Source organism: Suillus subaureus, assembly GCF_016647635.1.
Source record: "Suillus subaureus strain MN1 chromosome Unknown BJ212scaffold_39, whole genome shotgun sequence".
NCBI classification, from domain to species: Eukaryota; Fungi; Basidiomycota; class Agaricomycetes; order Boletales; family Suillaceae; genus Suillus; species Suillus subaureus.
Window position 1 is genome coordinate 163215 of NW_024538595.1, and position 19037 is coordinate 182251.

Sequence of the window (19037 nt, forward strand, 5' to 3'; positions counted from 1 at the left end):
CGTCGGTAGAAAACTTGGGAACGGCCTGGTCATTAATATTGTTGGCCTATGTACTTTTCGCTCATCGACAGCTGGGCCTCGCCAGCATCCATAGTTTACAAACCAGTTGAATAACTGATAGGGTTGCTGATTCTAGTAAGTACTCCAGTGACAAGACCAAGTCCGACTATAGGAGTTCTTCATGACGAAACTTGTCCGCAAGCTCATGCCATACATTGCCCCTAGTGCCGGTCACGCGCATACAGCTGACGTCGAAAGTCACGATCCCATGCGATACAAGATTACTGCCTCGGACAACGGTGGCTCAATGCCACTAGTCGATACCAGTGTCCTCGAGTTCAGTGAAAAGCAGGATGAAGTTAACTTGAAGGAGACGGAATGGGAAATGCCAATCCCAGTGATCATCGACTCAGAAACATCTCCCTCGACGCAAACCACCCTCACAGAAGTTGATTTTATCGTCTCCCTCATGCCAACCAAAGTCTTCCTCCCAAGATTTGAAACAGAGGGGATGACCAGCGGGGCAGTCTCACCTCCAGGATCGACTGGGACAGACATCCTCTCACCTTCACAATTATCTCATGGTGACGCATCACACACATCATCGGGACGTACCAAATCACATGCTGGAGATATCTTACATACGGCGACAGATTCCGAAGGCAGCTTCATAGACCTTGAAGAGGGCCACGGAGAAAAGGAAGTACCTGAAGTCGAAGAAGTAGAACCGATGAAGGAGGATGCTCTTATCCTGAATGGAGGTACTGGCATACAGACAGGGCCCGTGAGCCTGACAACATTTCCATAGACTACGACTGATATTTGTTAATCACTAGGATGGCGAACTGCACCCGCTTTTGCCACCGATATCATCCCGACACAAGGGGCGCAAATGTCTCGTTCTTGACCTCGATGAGACCCTCGTTCATAGTAGTTTTGGAGTAAGTATTCCACCCTTGGATTGTATGCTGTTTCTGATACATTCCTTTGGGCCTTCAGTCTCTTCGACATGCGGATTATATTGTACCAGTGGAAATCGAGTGTCTTTGGCACGATGTGAACGTCATCAAGCGTCCGGGTGTGGACGACTTCCTGAAGAAGATGGGCGAAATATATGAGGTGGTGGTATTCACCGCTAGCGTGAGCAAGGTCTGAGGGTGTTGTTCTATGCACCTTAGCGCTATCATTCATTTTCATTTGCAGTTTGCGGACCCCGTCCTAGATAAGCTGGACATCCATCAAGCAGTGTCGCATCGGCTATTCAGAGAGAGTTGTTATAACCACAATGGGGACTTTGTCAAGGTAACGGGCACATCCTTTCTGTGTGTTTCGTCGCTCACTTACTCTATCTAGGATCTCTCCCAGCTGGGTCGTCCGCTCTCAGATACCATCATTCTGGACAACTCTCCAGCATCGTATACTTTCCACCCCAAGAATGCGGTCCCTGTTTCTTCTGGTTCGATGACCCACATGACACAGAGCTCACTGATCTTTGTCCTTTCCTTGCGGATCTTCGCGGCGTAAGAGACGTTCGTGGGGTCTTGGATGTCGGCCTGTATGGGTGATGGCGTATTGGATTTAAGGAAGAAGAGACCAAGAGAGCTGCAAGCTGCGATTACTTTGGCCTCGCGATTTTTCAATGTGATATTCTCTGAAATATCATATTGACATCTAGTTTGGGCTATGACTTTTCCAGTCTTGGGTGCATTCGTACAACGTTGATCGTCACCAGCAATTCTTGCCATCAAGAGGGAACTAACCATATTGCGATTTAATTTCTACTTGCATAACTAGTATTGTAACATTTTCCTTCCTTATTTTATTAAATCTTTATTTCTGTTTTCATCTCACACAGGCGATGCCTCTTCAACTCTTGTCCGCACAAAATCACGATATCTGACGAACTATCATAATGATAATGTTACTTACTCACGACTGTACCTGCTATATATTGCTTTTCCTCCGTCTTGCGGGACGCAACTGTTTTTCATCACGTGAGTATCATAGACTCGCGACGCGTTTGTTGATCTATGTTTGAACCGCGATATTGAACTGAACTACTATTCATAGTGATCACCGCGACATACCTCGCTTTTGCACGAGGACTAAACGTCTCATAGCAGCTGTACCATCAAGTCGACGAGATATGTCATTCCAAAAGGGTTCACGTTTTGCGGCAGAGAAAAGTGCGTTGCTTGGGTCCTTGTAACGGCGTGCAGTTCATCATTCCAACTCTCGCAGTTTCCAATGTTCCGGGACCAAATATCTACAGCCTGCCAGAAGGTGCGTGGCATAACGCATTTGTATCATTTCTCTAACGTCAATGGTACGATAAGACCAGCTAGATGCAAACAAACGAGGTTCATTGGAGAAAACCGATCGTTTCTCAAAGGAAAAGGTATCCAACTTGAATGTCCCAGGTAGGCTTGACGGTTTTGTAGTAGCAGTACAGCGCTAATATATTTACAGGACAAGGTTCATGCAACCCTGTGCCGAGAGCTGTGCAGAAAACATTCGCCGCTAAACATGCAAGCGACGATCGATACGCAACACTATTGAAGAAACTAGAAGACTTGGAAAAAGTGCATGCTGATGGTAAGAAGGCGGTAAGATAATTTTTATCGCTTTCCAAACTCTAGAACTCAAGCCGTGTTACGCAGCATCAAATCGAAATCGAGCGCTATAAGTTCGAAGTCGCTCGTCTTTCGAAGAGCAACTTGGAGCAGGGTGAGAGATTGGACAAGCTCAAGAAACATAACGAAATACTCGAATCGCGAATTCAAGAGTACAAGAAGACCAATACTGCTGATCAAAGCGAGCTGAAGGAGCTACGTGTCAAACTTCGCATGTCCGAACATGAGCGCACACAGCTCGTCAGCAAGCTGGGGGAGAGCAGCGAGACGAAGAAAGCACTGCAAAGTCTTGAGGCAAGGAGGAAAGACGAAGTTCGGGAACGTGAGAGGAAGATCGCAGAATTAGAAAAGGCGGCATCTGCAGAGAGGAAGAAGAGTGATTTGCTGGAAAGCTATGTCAACGAGTTGAAAGGGAAGACGGGTGAAGAAGCACGGAAATCACGCGACATGATGACGACAATCCAAGGAAAGCTTGACGCAGCTAACAAGGATTCCCAAGATACACGCCAAGCGCTTACATCTCTACGAGGGCGAGCCGAGAACCAAGAGAGCAATTTTGCAGCGCGACTAGACCAATGCCGTTCTGTCCTTTCACGTGTTGCGGAGGAGTATGGCCGCTTGGCTACAACAACCGTCGCTGCATCTAACCATGCCACACTCGTGAAGGACCATACCGCACTTCAATTACGTTCATTCCGATTGGAACGAAAGCTGGCAAACTCAGAAGGCCAAGTCGTTGAGCTTGCAAACCTTGTCCGCCACACTCAGGAAGAGAATACACTTTTGTGTCAAGAACTACGCGACGCTCGGGAAGAAGCGGCTTTCCACTTGCAAACCTTGCAGAAGAACCAAGCTGCCTTCGATAGTTGTTCGTACCACACCGAGCTTCATGAACTCCTTTGTCTGGAGGGAGACATCCACCAGGACGAAAGAGACATATCTAGAGAAACTATGGTGGTCCAGGAAAGTGCTTTGGTGTGCACTAGGACTATGTCCGACTTCTATCGCTCTCACAATGACGAGCTACTTCCAGAGTATTCTCGCCTTCATGGCATCCTCGAGAAGCAGCATGAAATTGGCCGTGCACTCATCGACCAACTTGGTCGTAACTCAACCGAACGGGATGCTCTACGGGCCGAGCTCACCAAAGCACAGATTGAAATCACTACTGGACAACGTGCTCTGGCTGATGCCCAAATTTCTTTAACGGAAGGTCGTGCAGAACAACATATGTTGCAGCGTCGATTGGAAGAATTTGAGAATAATATACGAGACACAGCAGCGAGTCACAAACAAGCTTTGCGGGGGGAGCGCGACACTTCTCAGAAGTTGTCTGTTGCACTCCACGTCAGCAAAACAGCCGAGGACGCTCTCAAGGCTGATATCGAGCAGTATGTATCCCGCCGCCTATACCTAAACCACGGACAACTGACCCAGGAAACATACACAGGCTGCAGGCAGAGTTGGCAGATTTGTCACGCTTCCAGGAAGCATACTATAACTTGGTGGATGAGACTGAAGCACTAGTTGCGAGAAACAACCTCGCAGAGGAAGAGGCCGAAAATCTCAGCAAATTTAATGCTGAGATCCTTGGCCATAACAATCCTGTGCAGAGAATTCTATACGTGGACAGGATTCGTCGGGAGCTCTCCGAGGTCAAACAAGTAAGCATCTTCATCACCTCAGCTCTTCCTTTACTCACAGCTACCAGAAACTACTCGTGTGTACCCGCGACCGGGACGCCATATCTGCAGTGAACGAAGATTTACTGCATGAAATCATGATGTACAAGTCCGTCGCGATACCAGAAGACAACAAGCCTCGGACGAATTTAACCCGTGTGACACGACCTCCCCTCACGAGCCAGAGCATAAATATTGTGGCAGTGACTCCCATCCCGCCTTGTGTTTCGTCAGATGCATTGATTAAAGCAACCGTTCTAGAACACATACCAGGAGATATGACTTTGGATGAACTGATATGAGAGTACAAGATATGTTTGCACCATGTAATCTATCTACCATATGTATATAAGCGAGACTGATGAATGCTCGTCTCAAGCCCATTAAGTATTCATCCAGCAACTCCCGCAGTAGACTTATTCACAACAGGCCAGTATGTAGAGTATGTAGTGCAGCAAGATATACAGTACTTGTCATACTCGAATATAATAGTCTTTGCTCATCATCAGTAATAATCACATGGACGCAAGGATGCTTAGCCTTACGTCTCCTCTTTCGCCACCAAGACCTGCCATGCGCTGAGCCACGATGTCCAGACCACTCATATGAAACCAACTATTCAAATCATTATTCTCAGACGAGCCGCATGCTCAAAGGCAGGCGAGGAGTTTCACCATCTCCTGCAGGTGCCTTAACTACCGGTGTGTGGAAACCACTCATTTTCCAGTGTATCTCCTTCACATCCCGTTGTCGTCGGGTTCCGACGGCAGGGCAAAGTGAATGGCTGGCAGGAGAGTGGCCAATACGTCCTCTGAAACGCAAGCTCTTTAGTGCAAAGATCTAACGACCGATAAGTCAGATATCTCACTTATTTCCATTTCAGCAAACTTGAAGCCTCTGTGGGGGTCAGCGTATAGTGAGAACATATTCAGGTCCAGGAGAATTGGCATCATACATGCAAGAACGATTGCCTGCAAGGAAGGTCATCCTGAAGGTCATTTAGTGAGTTGCATGTGACAAAACGACTTCTTGCGACACACATAGATGAATAGACACCCGGATATTTTACTGCGTCCTTGTCCCCAGGTATGACCCCTAAAAGAATCTTGGTGAATAACTACATCTTGTGGCATGCACAAAATGTAACCTTGAGAAGATTTGAGCCATCTATCGGGCTTCCATTCTGATGCATCTTCGCCCCAGACAGCTTGATTATGATTCGCAGCAAGGATGGATATGACCAGTCTTTGGTTTTTAGCCACATGGACTACATCGATCTCTTCGCCAGATGCAGACAGAACAGGGTATTGTAATGGGACTGATGCTGCTTCTGTAGTTCTTCGAAGGGGTCAGCAGGCGTCGTCTTTCGTCAATAAACTAACCTTCGAGTGAGAATAGGTAACGATGGATAGAGCCTTAATGTCTCTCGAACAACTGCATTTAGTAAAGGAAGATTCATCAATATATCGTATGACAGTCTGGCACCACTGTCATCTTTGGCGTGCGAAGGGTCTATGTCAGGAATTTGATATGCAGCCAAGGCACCACAAATTTCCGTCCTCAGTTGTTTCTGGATATGAGGGTGCTTGGCAAGCATGTACAGTGCGCGAGCCACTGCTACCGACGTCGTCTCGAGACCGGCAAAAATCATAACGCTGTTCGATTGAAAAATTAAGCTTAGCCGCAGGAGAGTAATTAGAACCGACTTCATTTGTCCCAAAAGCTCAGCATCGTTTAGTCTATCTGCCTCGGAAGATGAGGCGTTTGCCTTGACTGTACGTGTCCGACGTAAGAATGGATACTCTATTGCGAATAATTACGCACGCATGATAGACATCATATCTTTTCCCCTTGTTTCTCCCGACGTGTCGTGGGTCTGTAATAGGGGAGGGGGTAGCTGCAGCGCAGCCTTTTTCTCTTGCAAGATGGCTTTACTGCCCGAGTCCATGATTTCGACTATGTGACGTAGCTCCCTAAAATTCTTCATGGTTTGCGTCGGCAGCCAACTTATCGTGAGCCAGTCTACTATCTTTCTGCCCCAGTAAAGAGAGCAATTGCGCATGACTATTGGAACGCAAGGTCGAAATATCATGGTTTTAGTGATGGATGAACTGTGAGACAGAGCATGTCAAGGGGTGATTTCACTAGTAGATTAGCTTACACACCTTAACATTCGTAGAGCATCTGTGTATACGTCCTCATTTCCTGTGTCTAGTGCAGCTGAATGGTAGCCCAGCACGCCCTCACAAATACAATCCAGAGAACTGCGAGAGAGCCAGGGCAACACATCGACTTCTACGAACTCTCTGTATCGTGCGTGATCAGGCTCACTACAGGCAGAAAGATTTGACACGAGGATGGATTTTAGCTGATGGGAAATGGTTTGAATAACGGGCAGGAGCTCCCGCATATTAGAAGTGGAGAACACTGGGTTTAGCATTTTGCGCTGCTTTCGGTGCTGTTCCCCTGTACAGCAATAAAAAAAATCTATGACGATTACCAACAGGATTTACCTAGCGTCGAAATAAGACCATCTCCGAAGATGAGCTTATTGCAACTCGAGGAGGGTCAACGAAGAACGTTCGAGCAATACTTGACACTTACAATAAAAAGCCGTCATTTTCCTCAAAAGTATGCTGTTCCTTGACAAGAATATGATGGAGCGCGCGTGGGTCTGATACATACAGCCATTCCTCCTGGGGGCTTCACATCAATAATCATGCCTTATGCAGAGTAATGCATAGCACGCACACCAAACAATGCATGGATCTTAACAGCTCCACCATAATCTGCGGCAACATCTAAGCAACGTTGGAAACCGTCCACACACATCGACACCATGTTGCCTGCATCGATGAACGTGAATATCCAATGTCACTGGACTGACCGCCAGAGAAAGCTGACCTTTCCACCAGTGTTCCTTTTCTGGGCCTGCAACATCTAGGGCGTTTGCCTTTCTGGAGACGCGTCTCTGAACGAATTTCCATACTACAAGGGTAAGCACACCGTATCCAATAAGTTGAACGAAGGTCATCCGGTGAGGTTGGTATGTTGCCACGATGATGGAAGTTCGGAACACGATCGTCGAGGAGAGCTTGCAATATAAGTAGTCGAGAGACTGGATTATCCTCCGAGCCTACTCGGAGCAAAAGTCGGCTCATTGCCCGGTTTACTGCTACGCTCCTTCCCAGCGACTTGAACGATGACATTTCGAGGGTAGGCTCCCATCCTACTGTGTACTCCAGTTAAGCTTGATATTGTTGCAGTGACGTTTCAGCTTTGCGTGTTCTGTTGCCTGAGGATAGCCCAGACTGTTTGCGAGTCTACCATCCCCGGCAGCAACTTTCGCCTGGCCAAGCTACGAGTACTAGTGTTGTATACAATCTTTTTTTTTTGCACGACATCGAATGTATATATACTATTATCCCTTCCGGTGCAATCAGCACCCCACAGAAACGGCTTCAAAGTATTCTAGTTACTAGTCTACTTAGTTACTAGAGTTGGTGAAATTGAAGGCTTACCATGCATTGCCAAAAGCAGAGGAAGCGCGTCTGGCGGGCGAGGCCGCAGAGGTCGAAGAGTCCATTCTGGGGCGGGACGCAAACGGAAAATTCTGGAGACGGTCGGTGTAGGTAGAGCTCCGATCCATGAACTGTTGGAACTTTTTTGATTCCGATTAATGTCCTATTGAGAGTATACTCTACGGGGGACAATACGATCTAGTCTAAGGGCCCTCAGTACCCTGGGCCTGGTCCCTGGCTGCGCCTCTGAATCCGCGAATGCCCTGACCTCATCAGTCCGCCGTTCCCGCCTGCCGTTTTAGATGCCGATTCATCGAAGGTGAAACGACTCTAGACTTCTATGCGTGCGATATGTGTGACTGTCAGATGGACTGTAGAACGCGTACTCGACCTAGGTAGGCTAATCGAACTGAATGCAGTGAAGATAATAAGGGAAGGGTCCTGTGATTGACTAAAGGATCGCTCGGGTTCGCTGACTGAGTCCGGTAGTGGTGACGATGACTCCATGCAGACGTGTGAGTGCCGGAACTTTTGAGCAGTGGGAGCATGCTGCAGAGGACGATGTTCCGCTACCATGCGGAGTGCTGCTGGGCGTTGCCGACTCGGAGTTGCGTGGGATTCGAATCGTGCCGTTCTGGCACTGTGCGAGACTTTGATGCCTCTAGTTTCGCGCCTGGAAAATATTACATATATGTAGCTTGAGTGAGCTGGCCAACAGGGTTTTCGAGACATTTTCCCCCCGTTATTTACGGTCGGAGTCAAGTCGGAGTATCGACATGTGCGCTGTGAGATGATCGCTTTGAGTACGTTATGAAACATAGTCAAACACAGCCGGTCATCACACAGCTCTCTTTCAAATAACTTCAATCTTCCTCGACAACGGTGATGCAGTGTGCACCTCCATGATTTACCCTGACATATTCATCTCCCTCCAGATCGCTCTCCATATTATATTATCCTGTATCCTCAGTTTCGCTGTCGCGCAGAACCCAGTCGATGCGTATGCTCCGACAGTCAATGTGAATTGTCCAGAGACACCTGACTTGCTCGTGCGAACCTTCACGTTGCAGAATCAGGTCCTGAACACATCAGAAACGGAGTATATTGGGTCTAGGGAGTCATATGTAATCTCAACTGCATGGTCCAACTGGCTTGGCAATGCGTCAAATATTGGATACAACTTCGAAAATTTGGAGGGTAAATTTCCCAGAATTGGCATTGCGATCGGAGGCGAGGGATACCGCACGGCACAATATGGCGCAGCAGTATTGTCAGGGTTGGATTGGAGAAACACCACCGCCAGAGAGAAGGGCACTGGAGGACTGCTGCAAGTCGCGTCTTACCTCTCAGCTTCGTCTGGTAAGTGTGATATCGGATCAATGCTCGTTATAAGCTTTAATGATGCTGACCACGGGTATCTCAGGTGGTTCATGGCTACTCGGGTCACTTTTGATGAACGATTGGCCGTCAATTAAAGAACTGGTTTATGGGAATGGAGGAGATCTTTCGTCATGGATGTTAAACCTTGACTTAATTGTGCCATCGTCGGCATCAGTCAGCAATAGCGATAACCAAGAGTATTGGGGTAGTATCCTGGCGAGTGTTGGATCAAAGGCAAATAATGGACTGTACGTTTCGTCCTGGGAGCATTGCGCATCCATTGTCAAGCTGACCTTTCTGCCTTTTCAGTCCTATCAGTGTGACTGACCTATGGGGTCGGATGATTTCATATCACTTCTTGAACGAAACAACGCAAGACAACTTCTATACCAGTCAGACTAGCCACGGCGCTGGTCAACTATGGTCCCAAATGTCTCTCCTGCCGAGTTTTCAAAATCACACAATACCATTCCCGATAGTAACCGCTGACTCGCAGCCAGCGGGCTCAGGGATACCCACGACTGTGTCTCTGAATTCAACTGTTTATGAGGTCAGTACTTACCTTATAAGCACAGGAACGCATCTAGATATAAATGGTGTAGATTACACCTTTTGAGTTTGGGTCGTGGGACCCAGGCCTTGCAGCGATGCTACCACTGAAGTTTGCTGGGACTTATTTGACAAACGGCCTGCCGGCTAACCAATCAGCTTGCATCACTGGATTCGATCAGGCGAGCTTTGTTATGGGTACAAGTTCCAGTTTTTTCAACGTGTGTCATGTTATTACTTGAGAATTTCTCTGGCCTCGACCTGACTTACTGTTGCAGGCGGTCTTGAATGTTACCGACGGGAACTTTGGGTTCGATACCTCCGATGGAGATGAAGGCGGCATGAACTTTATTTTCAATCAGTTATTGTCGCATACGCCGTCCAATATCATGAATGCGGCCAATTGGCCTAACGTTCGTATTATCATTTTGAGTCACAGCACCCACCTGATAGTATCTACAGCCATTCAAAGGTATCAATCCTATGACTTTTCAAGACTCGTCTGCAGACCAGCTCCAACTCCTTGACGGAGGTTCAAACCTCGAGAAAACCCCCCTTAGCAGCTTGCTTGTTAAAGCTAGAGGACTAGATGTAGTGGTTGTCATTGATGGTAGTGCGGATGATCAAAACTATTGGCCAAAGTAAGTACCTGTCGGCAATCTACGATTAATAAATACTAATTCCTGCTAGTGGTACATCACTGCTGACTACTTTCGAGCGGATATCATCAGTGCTCTCATCTTCGCATCAACCGATGCCGCCCATACCTGGAACTGCTGCCCAATTTGTTTCCACAGGCGTCAATATGCGCCCAACGTTTTTTGGCTGTAATCTCACTCAGGGTCAACCAACTTACCCCATCATCATATATCTTCCTAATGCGCCTCCACTGGATGGAAGCGCGCCAGCTACGAAGTATGCCACGTACCTTGCGCAGTCCAGAGATAGTGCTAATATGATTTTGCAGCACTGGTGATACACAATTTTCCTACACATCCATGTTCACAGCTGTATTCATAAACCAAGCGTTCTGGAATACGTTAGGTGGTTTCAAACCAAACACAACTTCTTCGGATCCACACTGGGGACAATGCTTGCAGTGTGCCGCAATCGATCGCGCAGTTACTCTACGATCAGATTTCTGCTCGCAATGCTTTACGCAGTATTGTTACAATCCAAACAATCCCCCAAGCGAATCGGAACTCCCAGGCAGACAGTTTATATTCGTGGATCCTGATCCGGGTGGTCTGCAGAAATTGGAACGATGGTTAAGAGACAATAAGGGTGCATTGGCAGGTTACATCGTTGCCGTCATAGTACTTATTGCAGGGATCGTCGGTTTCATGTGAGTGATCATACAGCTATCTGAACGTGATGACTCAGTGGTTGCATGTAGTTTCTGGTGGCGGAAGAGGAGAGCACGCAAGTCTAGGTATTCTCGTGTCGACGAGCTTCGAGAGGATGACGAACCTTGGAGGTATTACGATACTCGCTCGTTGGAATTGACGCGTCGAATGTCGATAACATGATCCCCTGGCATAATCTCGGCTGTCAGATTGCAGCTGAAATTGTCACTGCACATCTTTTCCTACATCATATACTATACTTCATGTTGCACTACGGGACATTGGTGACTATTATATTGGACTCAGACTGCTATCACTAGTACTATTGTCATTATATACTCCGGAGTCACACTAATGCCATAGATATATTCTCAGCAACTCGATGCTGTCATACAAACTTCGTAGACAAATTCACGTTATGATCAATTGAACTAGACGAAGGCCGAGCTTCACCGGCAGCAACCTTGTTGCGAAAGTACTAATGTAGCGTGCTATCATTTGGAGAATGCATCAAAGGTATACTAGTTGTACATCATCAGCGGTATCCTTTGGAAAGTAGCGAGCCAGGGCAACAATCGACGAAAGCTGTGGAAAATTCGCTGTCGGACAATATGCTACATGTGCGATGAGAATGAGCGCATTTCAATAGACAGGTTCTGCCAAATGATTGAGATGGATATAACTTTCAGAAAGCACAACTTGGAGGGTTGGATTTGCCAGTAGTCGGAAGATGCTTGAGCACCATGACATTGCTTTCCCTTGAGAGGTTTGTCCGATGAAGGGCTACTGCCAAGTTTACATCATTTTAGTGAACTGCAAAGCTTAGGCAGTGCATGTTTAATGGTGATCGTAACATGAGTCTGGGCGGCTTGGGCCTAGTTAAGATGGACCTCCGAAGATCTATACATCGCAAAAATGTTATCAGTAGGTTTCGAACCAACTCCAAGACAAACAGATTTCGATTCTGCTGTGGTAACCACTTGGCTAAGACCAGTTAGAAGCTCCTCTGAGGAAACCATCCATAATCAATGTCAAGGTGCGTTCCGATAGAAAAAGACCTGTCATTCGGCAGGTTTCGAACCTACACAATATTTGGAAGAGAAACAGATTTTGATTCTGTTGTGGTAGCCACTTAACTAAGACCAGTCAAGATGAACATCCGACGAAACCATACATGAGTGAATATTTGTCGAAGTTTGTTCCAATAGGGAAAAAAAACCTTGTCGGCAGTTGTGGAAACCACTTGGCTATAAGACTAGTTAAGACGGACCTCCAAGGAAACCATCCATGAGTGCATGTTCCTATAGAAAAAACCCTTTTCCTCAGCGGCACGTCTCGAACCTGCACTGGCACGGTCCAAGAGACAGATCATTAGATTCTGTCTTTAGCCACAGGGTCATTGATGAGTCAGCGCTGCAAACTAGTCACGGTACTGGTGATCTATTGAACTTATCCACATCTATGTTAATTCACAAGTGCTGTTTGCATATCAATCATTTATGGGCCATCACGCACTTTATTATGTTCTGCCAGTGGCTGTTGCCCCTTTAACGCTGTCATTCCGTTATGCTGTCGCCCGCTCGAAGGTGTATACTAGTTGCATCACCATCTGATCAACGTGAAGCAACCTTCTGCTTAACATAAATTACAAACTTCCCCGAGATAAACCGCGGAGACTATCTCCAACAGCCGACTTTACAGCTAGGACATCAGTTTGAAATTAGTGAGATATGCCAGTGAGGATACAAAAATGACTCCATAGGACCTTCCGAAGACACGAGCCCTTACTCTGCGCCGACAACAGCGGCTTGGAGCCTTGTATGGAAAAAAGAGGGAAGAAATAGCGGATGCACCTCGAACGTTCTGGACTTTAATAAATCGATGGTGGCTGGCGTACTAGCGGTGCCTACTAGTACGTGTAAGGTTTCTCCTTCCCGCTATCCTGAGTCCTCATCATTGCGTTTGCCTGTGCCAAAACAGGTAAACCAACATAGTGACCTATGGTGACAACTGCAAGGAAATTGGGATGTAATACTCGTTCTCAAAATTAAAGTGCGTTTTGACCCCATTGTTCAACAAGGTCCTGGTCCTAATGATGTTACTCACTTAGGCGGAACAAAGTCTGAACATTATTTCACAAGCATACTTATAGTAAAGCTATGAAACATCTTCAAGCGAGTTTATTTCCACATGAATTTCCATTCGCTCGCCGCCGATATCAGCCTCCCTAAGAGTTTGCTTGTATCTCGTTGAATTTTCTCTTTTCTTTCGTGTCCTTCGAGTCATTATCGGGCACATTGCACTTGATCCTGTAAAGACAGCGGCGGGAGAAGTTAGAACTTGCACCTCGAGCGATATACGAACTCGTATACAGATTGGGAGTCACCGAGGACCATCGCCATCACTTACTGCACGCCCCGTATGACAAGAGCGCCCATTCTGAAAGGCCCACGGTACGAATGAAGAAGCCAAACACTTTTAACGATTGCCACGCCTTACAACAATCAGCACTTGACCAGATGGTTGTGCTGTCGGTACTGGGAGTGTTTACATTCTTTCGGATATGCAGGTTTCCGCAGCATCATATTGTTTTGATATAGCGGGATGCTTTGCAGCAGGTGTGGTGTGCCAATTTGCTGTCACAATACGCTGATACTTAGTCGGGGTAGTGATCTATTCATCAATGTGCTGGCAATTGACATCTAACTGTGGTTGCAACGTGCTTTGATCGTATGCTTCCCCCTATGCTAGCCACCCTCGTAATTGATACACAGATGTGGTGGCACAATTTTATCACCGCGATTACGTTGTGGGTGCTTTGAGACAATCAGACATTGACGCGTCCACAGCTCATTTTTTAAAGATGCGTTGTGGCCCTACCAGATAACTCTTAAGTAGTACGTCCACCCAATCTCTCCTTCGCATCTGTTTCCTCCTTCTCCTCATAACTGGTTATCACCATGTTGCCTCTTGATCACCCTCGGCTAGGCCCAAAGGTCACTCTGAAGTTGATCACTCCTTCATCTCTATCGCCACCCCAATTATCGAGTGCTTCGTCCGACGTGCCCGACATCATGCCTCTCCCCATCCCCATCCCTAAGATCACGGGGGATATCAACACGGTGGATCTGAATTCGAAACTCCCTGATTTTCTGTGCCCTTCTCACATGGAGCTGGACGACCCTCCAGCCCCCATTCACGCCTTCACGCTTCCAGGTACAACAGAGGGGTCTACCCCGCGAATCCCTTTGCTGTCATACGTGAACGGTCCCTTCCGCGTTTGGCGCCAACTATCAACGGGAGGTTTTGCCAGGGCTATGGGAGCTGAAGATATAGCATCAGGTCGCTTGTTGTGTCTCAAGGTTTTCAGCAAGGACCGACTTAAGCACAATAAAACAGAAGAGGGTCTTCTGAATGAGTTGAAGGTGTACAAGCGTCTTGCGTCCTCGAGGGAGTATTGTCCTGCAACGACATTCCTGATGGAATTAGAGATGTCTTTTCAGACGAAGAAAAAAATTTGTTTCGTTATGGTACGCACTTCTCCCCTGTGTCATTTGAGCTGTTTGAATCCATTGGGAATCCCTAGGATTTAATGACGAATGATTTACTGCATTATATGGAGAATCAGTCAGCATACTGTGTCCAGAATGCTCGCAGGTGGAGCGCACAGCTGGTAAGTAGGTGTCATTCCTGGTCTTCGATGCCTCACCGCTCCGACTTTGAAGGCGCTTGGTATCAACGCTCTGCATAATATGGGCATCATCCATCGCGATATAAAGGCAGAAAACGTTCTAATCGATATGCGACAGAACGTGCGTATTGCTGACTTCGGGCTCAGCTATATCGACGAGGAGCCAAAGCTCCTGACTTCATGGCAGGATTATGCATCAGATGTAAAGGGAACTATCTATTGTATGGCACCTGAAATCCTGCGCAACAAGAAAAACCCAGATTCTATGAGGTACGGGACGCCCGTGGACTGGTGGGCGTTCGGATGTGTCCTGTACGAGCTTATTTCACCGGACCATCAGGCACGTATTGCGTCCCGCTTGGTCGCCATCTTACTGATATCACCCCATCAGGAGCTCTTCGATTCGGAGGACGCCATAATGGAGTATGTTTCTTGGCACTCCAAGCATCGCGGGACATTCGACTTGTTTCCTGCGTTTCACCAGCTTGATTCACTTATGGCTGATTTAGTTGTAGGTGTAAGCTTTGTATTGTTCGTGTCATAACGCTATCACTTACCTGTGCCATGATAGTTGCTCAATCCCCTTGCCATATTACGGTATGGATTCCACAGAGTTACAAATCACCGGTATTTCTCGAACAGTGATGGCACGTCGGAATTCCACGGCGCCTGCTCTCGCGGTAGGTTAAATTCGACTTGTCTGCACATCATACTTAAAATTATTGCAGCTCTCCAGCGCGAAAAACAGCCACAGATGTTGCCAAAATTGTGGGATGAGCAGACTCAATCAGCAGAGATCTGGTGCGCCCCACCTTTCGGGCGGTCGACGCACACTTCAAACGTAGATTGGAGGAAGCCCAGGCCGTGAATTGTTTATTTCTTAGGATACCCTCCGGTTTGTGATTATTTTCGTTGCGAATTTCTCCATATCAAGCTCTTAATTTCACTGCACCTCCCTTCTTTCTTGCTACAAATAATTCCAGAATTCGCACTAATCTATACACCTTACTAAGCGCCTGTAGTTCCCATACTTTTGTTTACATGCATCTTTCACACTCCTCCTTCCATTGTTCATTTCCTATCCCAGGGGGTTGGTAGAATGGACTTGGGTATGCCGAAGGTTTTACTCTATGATAATAGCTGATTCGGAAGATTGATTAAGATACACAAGGAAAGCTGGGCTTCCATGATGGCATCACTGAAACCCAAGATCTATGATAAACCCTTGTATACACAATATAAACCCAACAATGTCTATAATCGGATAAAATATGGCGCTGCAGAAGCTATAGTCTTGTATAGGTATATATTATTATCCCTTGTGACCAATCTTTATCATGATAACCTGTATCTGGCATCAGTCAAATGAATTTGGCTGTGTAAAAACTAAAACAGATTGATAAACATGCTTGATATGTTTATAGTATGCAGTTTCCGTGCTTCAGAGCATTGTTGCCGGTCGTGCAGCTTATTTACGGATGCTTGATTTGTGATTAATTTATATCATATTTAGACAGACCTGCCAGTCACATCAGGTTATATATACATCTACATTGTTATCCTCCTTGAGTAATGACAATCGTGATGACCTATATTTAGCACTAATCGGATGAATCTAGGTATGGTTCTCATGTGTCTGGCAGACGAAGTAAGTAAAGTTGTTCCATGTGTAGACTGACGAAAAATACCAGACATAAATTATCTTATACAAAGTTTCTGACACCATGAGTCTTCATTTACTAATGTAAAAGATATGTTATGTTTTGCTATATGCAACATATATGGGCAATTGCTTCATGAGAGCAATACAGTTTTGATGTCCCAGTGCAAACAATTTATTGAGAACCAGCTAATGAATGACAAACAGGTATTGTATCCTCAACTATACAATGCCGAATTTCCATTGCAATGTACAAAATATAGTGCACATAAATCATGATAAACCAGAAACAAATCACAATGCTATTGTTTGTGTAGCTTCACCCATGGGACACATACAAATCAGATGGTATGTACTACTTATACAAGTAGCAAGTATTATATGTAGGAACCGTAGCAACAGTGTCATTGATGGGGAGATGGCAGAAGGGGAGGGAGACAGAGATGGTAGCTGAGGGAGGGAGACAGTAGAGGGAAGGAGATGGAAAAGGGAGGGAGATGGAGATAGTAGAGGGAAGGAAACAGCAAAAGGAGGCAGAAGGCAGAAGGGGGGAGATGGTGTAAGGGGGGAGACAGCAGAGGAAGGGAGACGATAGAGGAAGGGAGATGATAGAGGAAGGGAGATGATAGAGGAAGGGAGATGGCAGTGGAAGGGAGACAGCAGAGGGAGGGAGATGAAGACAACAGAGAGAGGAAGATGGTAGAATGAGAGAGATGGTAGAAGGAGGGAGACAGAGACAACAGAAAGAGAGACATGGTAGAAGGACGGAGATAGTGGAAAGAGGGTGACAGAGACAGCAGAAGGAGGGTGACAGAGACAACAGAAGGAGGGTGATAGTGAAGGGAGGGAGAAGCAAGTTAGGCTTGTCAAGCCCATGTCCAAGCAACTGATAACTGTTCAACCCTTTGGGGGTGATAAACAGACACATACTTGCGACCGAAAACTTTGCTGATATACAATATAATGAGATGGACAGCAAAGAGCAGCAGCAGGCTACTCACTGGTTCCACCATAGTAAAATATCATCTACTTCATTTGCTGCGTCTTGTGTTGGGGGAAGCTCAAAGAAATCAACAATATGGTTATAGAAAACTTCGCTGTTGAAGTCATCATCCATGATCCACCACGAGCTAGCACTGGACAAAGCAAAGCAAAGCTAAGCCACCATGTTAACAATGCAAGGTGCCAATCAGAAGTCATACTTCATACCTGGACAGTGGCATATGCAATTGCCTGCGGTTAAGTGGATTTCATGTTGAGTAGCCCTGCAACATCACAGTGTGTGTGCCGCTCACCACTTGTCTGGGTTCTTTGGCACTTTGAATGTCCATGTGCAGAAACCTCATCAGAACCAGTCTGCTCTGGGTCATCAAGCTCTGCAGAGGTGGGAGATGTAAATGTGGCTTTAAACGTCTGTAGCTCGTTTCAGGAAAGTGCTGATCATCTGCACAGCGAATCATACCTTTAATAGCAACTTCCCTTTAAACAGGCCATCTCTATGATTCCTAGCATTGTAATGTCCATCATACAAGAATGTTGGCCAAGAGTAAGCCATCACCCTATAATCAGGGTGGTAGTCCCTAATATATCATCAAACACTGTTAAATTGGTCAACAAAGGTGTTGCCCAACAAATAAAACTTACTCAGAGTTGTTCCAGTTGTGATCCACAGGACATAGAAGCCTTCCTGTTGCATCGTTGTAGAAACCATGGCCAGTCTTGTCATAAGGGTAAAGAATGGGGTCTGGTGGCGGGGTACACTCTGATAACCAAGAAATGACAAGCACCTTGAGTTTTGTTGTATCATCTGCCCTAGCTGAATCAGCTCCTTTAATCAGCTAGAATAGAGAGTTAGTGAAGCAAGGCCTACTCATTGCGATGTCTCACCTGGCTGTATGCAAATGCCAGGTCATGGTCCTCGACCAATGACTTTGTTAGTTTACCTACAGATGGGCATGATACAAGAAGTTTCTTGAATGATCTGTGCCATCTATTATCACTAATAAAATTTAACTGTTAACTTTTGTCACTGGCAATGGAAAATGACTTACTTGGGATCCTCAGAGTCGAACTTGTCTGCATCAGATTTGCTGACAGCACCAAGTACCATACATTGATCATGTTCTGCAACTAATTGTCCAATATAACCAGTCAGACAAACTAGCTGTTGAATCGCTCTACCCTCAAGATGGTAGCGGTTACTGCAGTTAAATCAATAGCATGGACATGTGTTTGAAGGTCGGACACACCTTTTCTCTTTGCAAGGTTCCTTGCGGAGCTCTTCATTTTGCGCCTGAAGAACATCAATTTGTCTCTTCAAGGAAGCTACAATATCAACAGGTAAGTTATTGTATGAGAGAGGAGTTTGTGACATCTGAAATAGACCTTGTGTTTGAAAGGCGTGGAGTGGAGGAACAAGAAAATTTCATTAGCCTGTGTAATATAAAGGAATCAGTGCACATTCAAGTTTGATCCTATGCTGATTCATACCGCGTATAAGATCTTGCTGATTTATGTGTCAGTGGGCTGTTTGGAACTAAATCATAGATGAACATTGAAAAACTAAAGAGAATGG

The 19037-nt window shown here is 46.2% G+C and overlaps 6 protein-coding genes across 6 annotated transcripts; 4 read left to right on the forward strand and 2 right to left on the reverse strand.

Annotated features, from left to right (window-relative positions):
- Positions 1–19: 19 nt before the first annotated feature.
- BJ212DRAFT_666072 (HAD-like domain-containing protein) lies at positions 20–2016 on the forward strand. The gene is made up of 5 exons (XM_041343770.1): positions 20–784; positions 837–941; positions 1000–1149; positions 1204–1302; positions 1354–2016. Exons 1-5 carry the CDS (start codon positions 182–184, stop codon positions 1522–1524), a joined length of 1128 nt encoding a protein of 375 aa, XP_041188504.1. The 5' UTR covers positions 20–181; the 3' UTR covers positions 1525–2016.
- Positions 2017–2146: 130 nt separating this feature from the next.
- BJ212DRAFT_1449095 (uncharacterized protein) lies at positions 2147–4617 on the forward strand (the record flags this gene model as incomplete). Its single annotated transcript, XM_041338643.1, has 7 exons — positions 2147–2186; positions 2242–2283; positions 2346–2420; positions 2470–2606; positions 2661–4024; positions 4084–4297; positions 4345–4617. 7 exons carry the CDS (start codon positions 2147–2149, stop codon positions 4615–4617), a joined length of 2145 nt encoding a protein of 714 aa, XP_041188505.1.
- Positions 4618–5052: 435 nt separating this feature from the next.
- Positions 5053–7349, reverse strand: BJ212DRAFT_1485163 (cytochrome P450; the record flags this gene model as incomplete). Its single annotated transcript, XM_041340934.1, has 13 exons — positions 5053–5126; positions 5184–5212; positions 5271–5303; positions 5356–5410; positions 5463–5653; positions 5698–5970; positions 6022–6088; positions 6140–6426; positions 6481–6781; positions 6829–6872; positions 6920–7011; positions 7067–7161; positions 7220–7349. 13 exons carry the CDS (start codon positions 7347–7349, stop codon positions 5053–5055), a joined length of 1671 nt encoding a protein of 556 aa, XP_041188506.1.
- A 1389-nt stretch (positions 7350–8738) lies between these two features.
- On the forward strand, positions 8739–11448 carry BJ212DRAFT_1467572 (phospholipase B; the record flags this gene model as incomplete). Its single annotated transcript, XM_041338985.1, has 8 exons — positions 8739–9195; positions 9260–9464; positions 9526–9766; positions 9819–9986; positions 10044–10178; positions 10228–10406; positions 10456–10680; positions 10733–11448. 8 exons carry the CDS (start codon positions 8739–8741, stop codon positions 11112–11114), a joined length of 1992 nt encoding a protein of 663 aa, XP_041188507.1. The 3' UTR covers positions 11115–11448.
- Positions 11449–14035: 2587 nt separating this feature from the next.
- Positions 14036–15994, forward strand: BJ212DRAFT_1384229 (kinase-like domain-containing protein). The gene is made up of 6 exons (XM_041336755.1): positions 14036–14641; positions 14698–14784; positions 14837–15142; positions 15194–15319; positions 15374–15482; positions 15531–15994. The coding sequence occupies exons 1-6, from the start codon at positions 14072–14074 to the stop codon at positions 15668–15670; spliced, it is 1338 nt and encodes a 445-aa protein (XP_041188508.1). The 5' UTR covers positions 14036–14071; the 3' UTR covers positions 15671–15994.
- Positions 15995–17328: 1334 nt separating this feature from the next.
- On the reverse strand, positions 17329–18836 carry BJ212DRAFT_1303104 (uncharacterized protein; the record flags this gene model as incomplete). The annotated part of the gene is made up of 9 exons (XM_041333366.1): positions 17329–17410; positions 17464–17618; positions 17672–17695; positions 17758–17838; positions 17925–18021; positions 18107–18300; positions 18350–18443; positions 18514–18663; positions 18712–18836. 9 exons carry the CDS (start codon positions 18834–18836, stop codon positions 17329–17331), a joined length of 1002 nt encoding a protein of 333 aa, XP_041188509.1.
- Between the last annotated feature and the right edge of the window lie 201 nt (positions 18837–19037).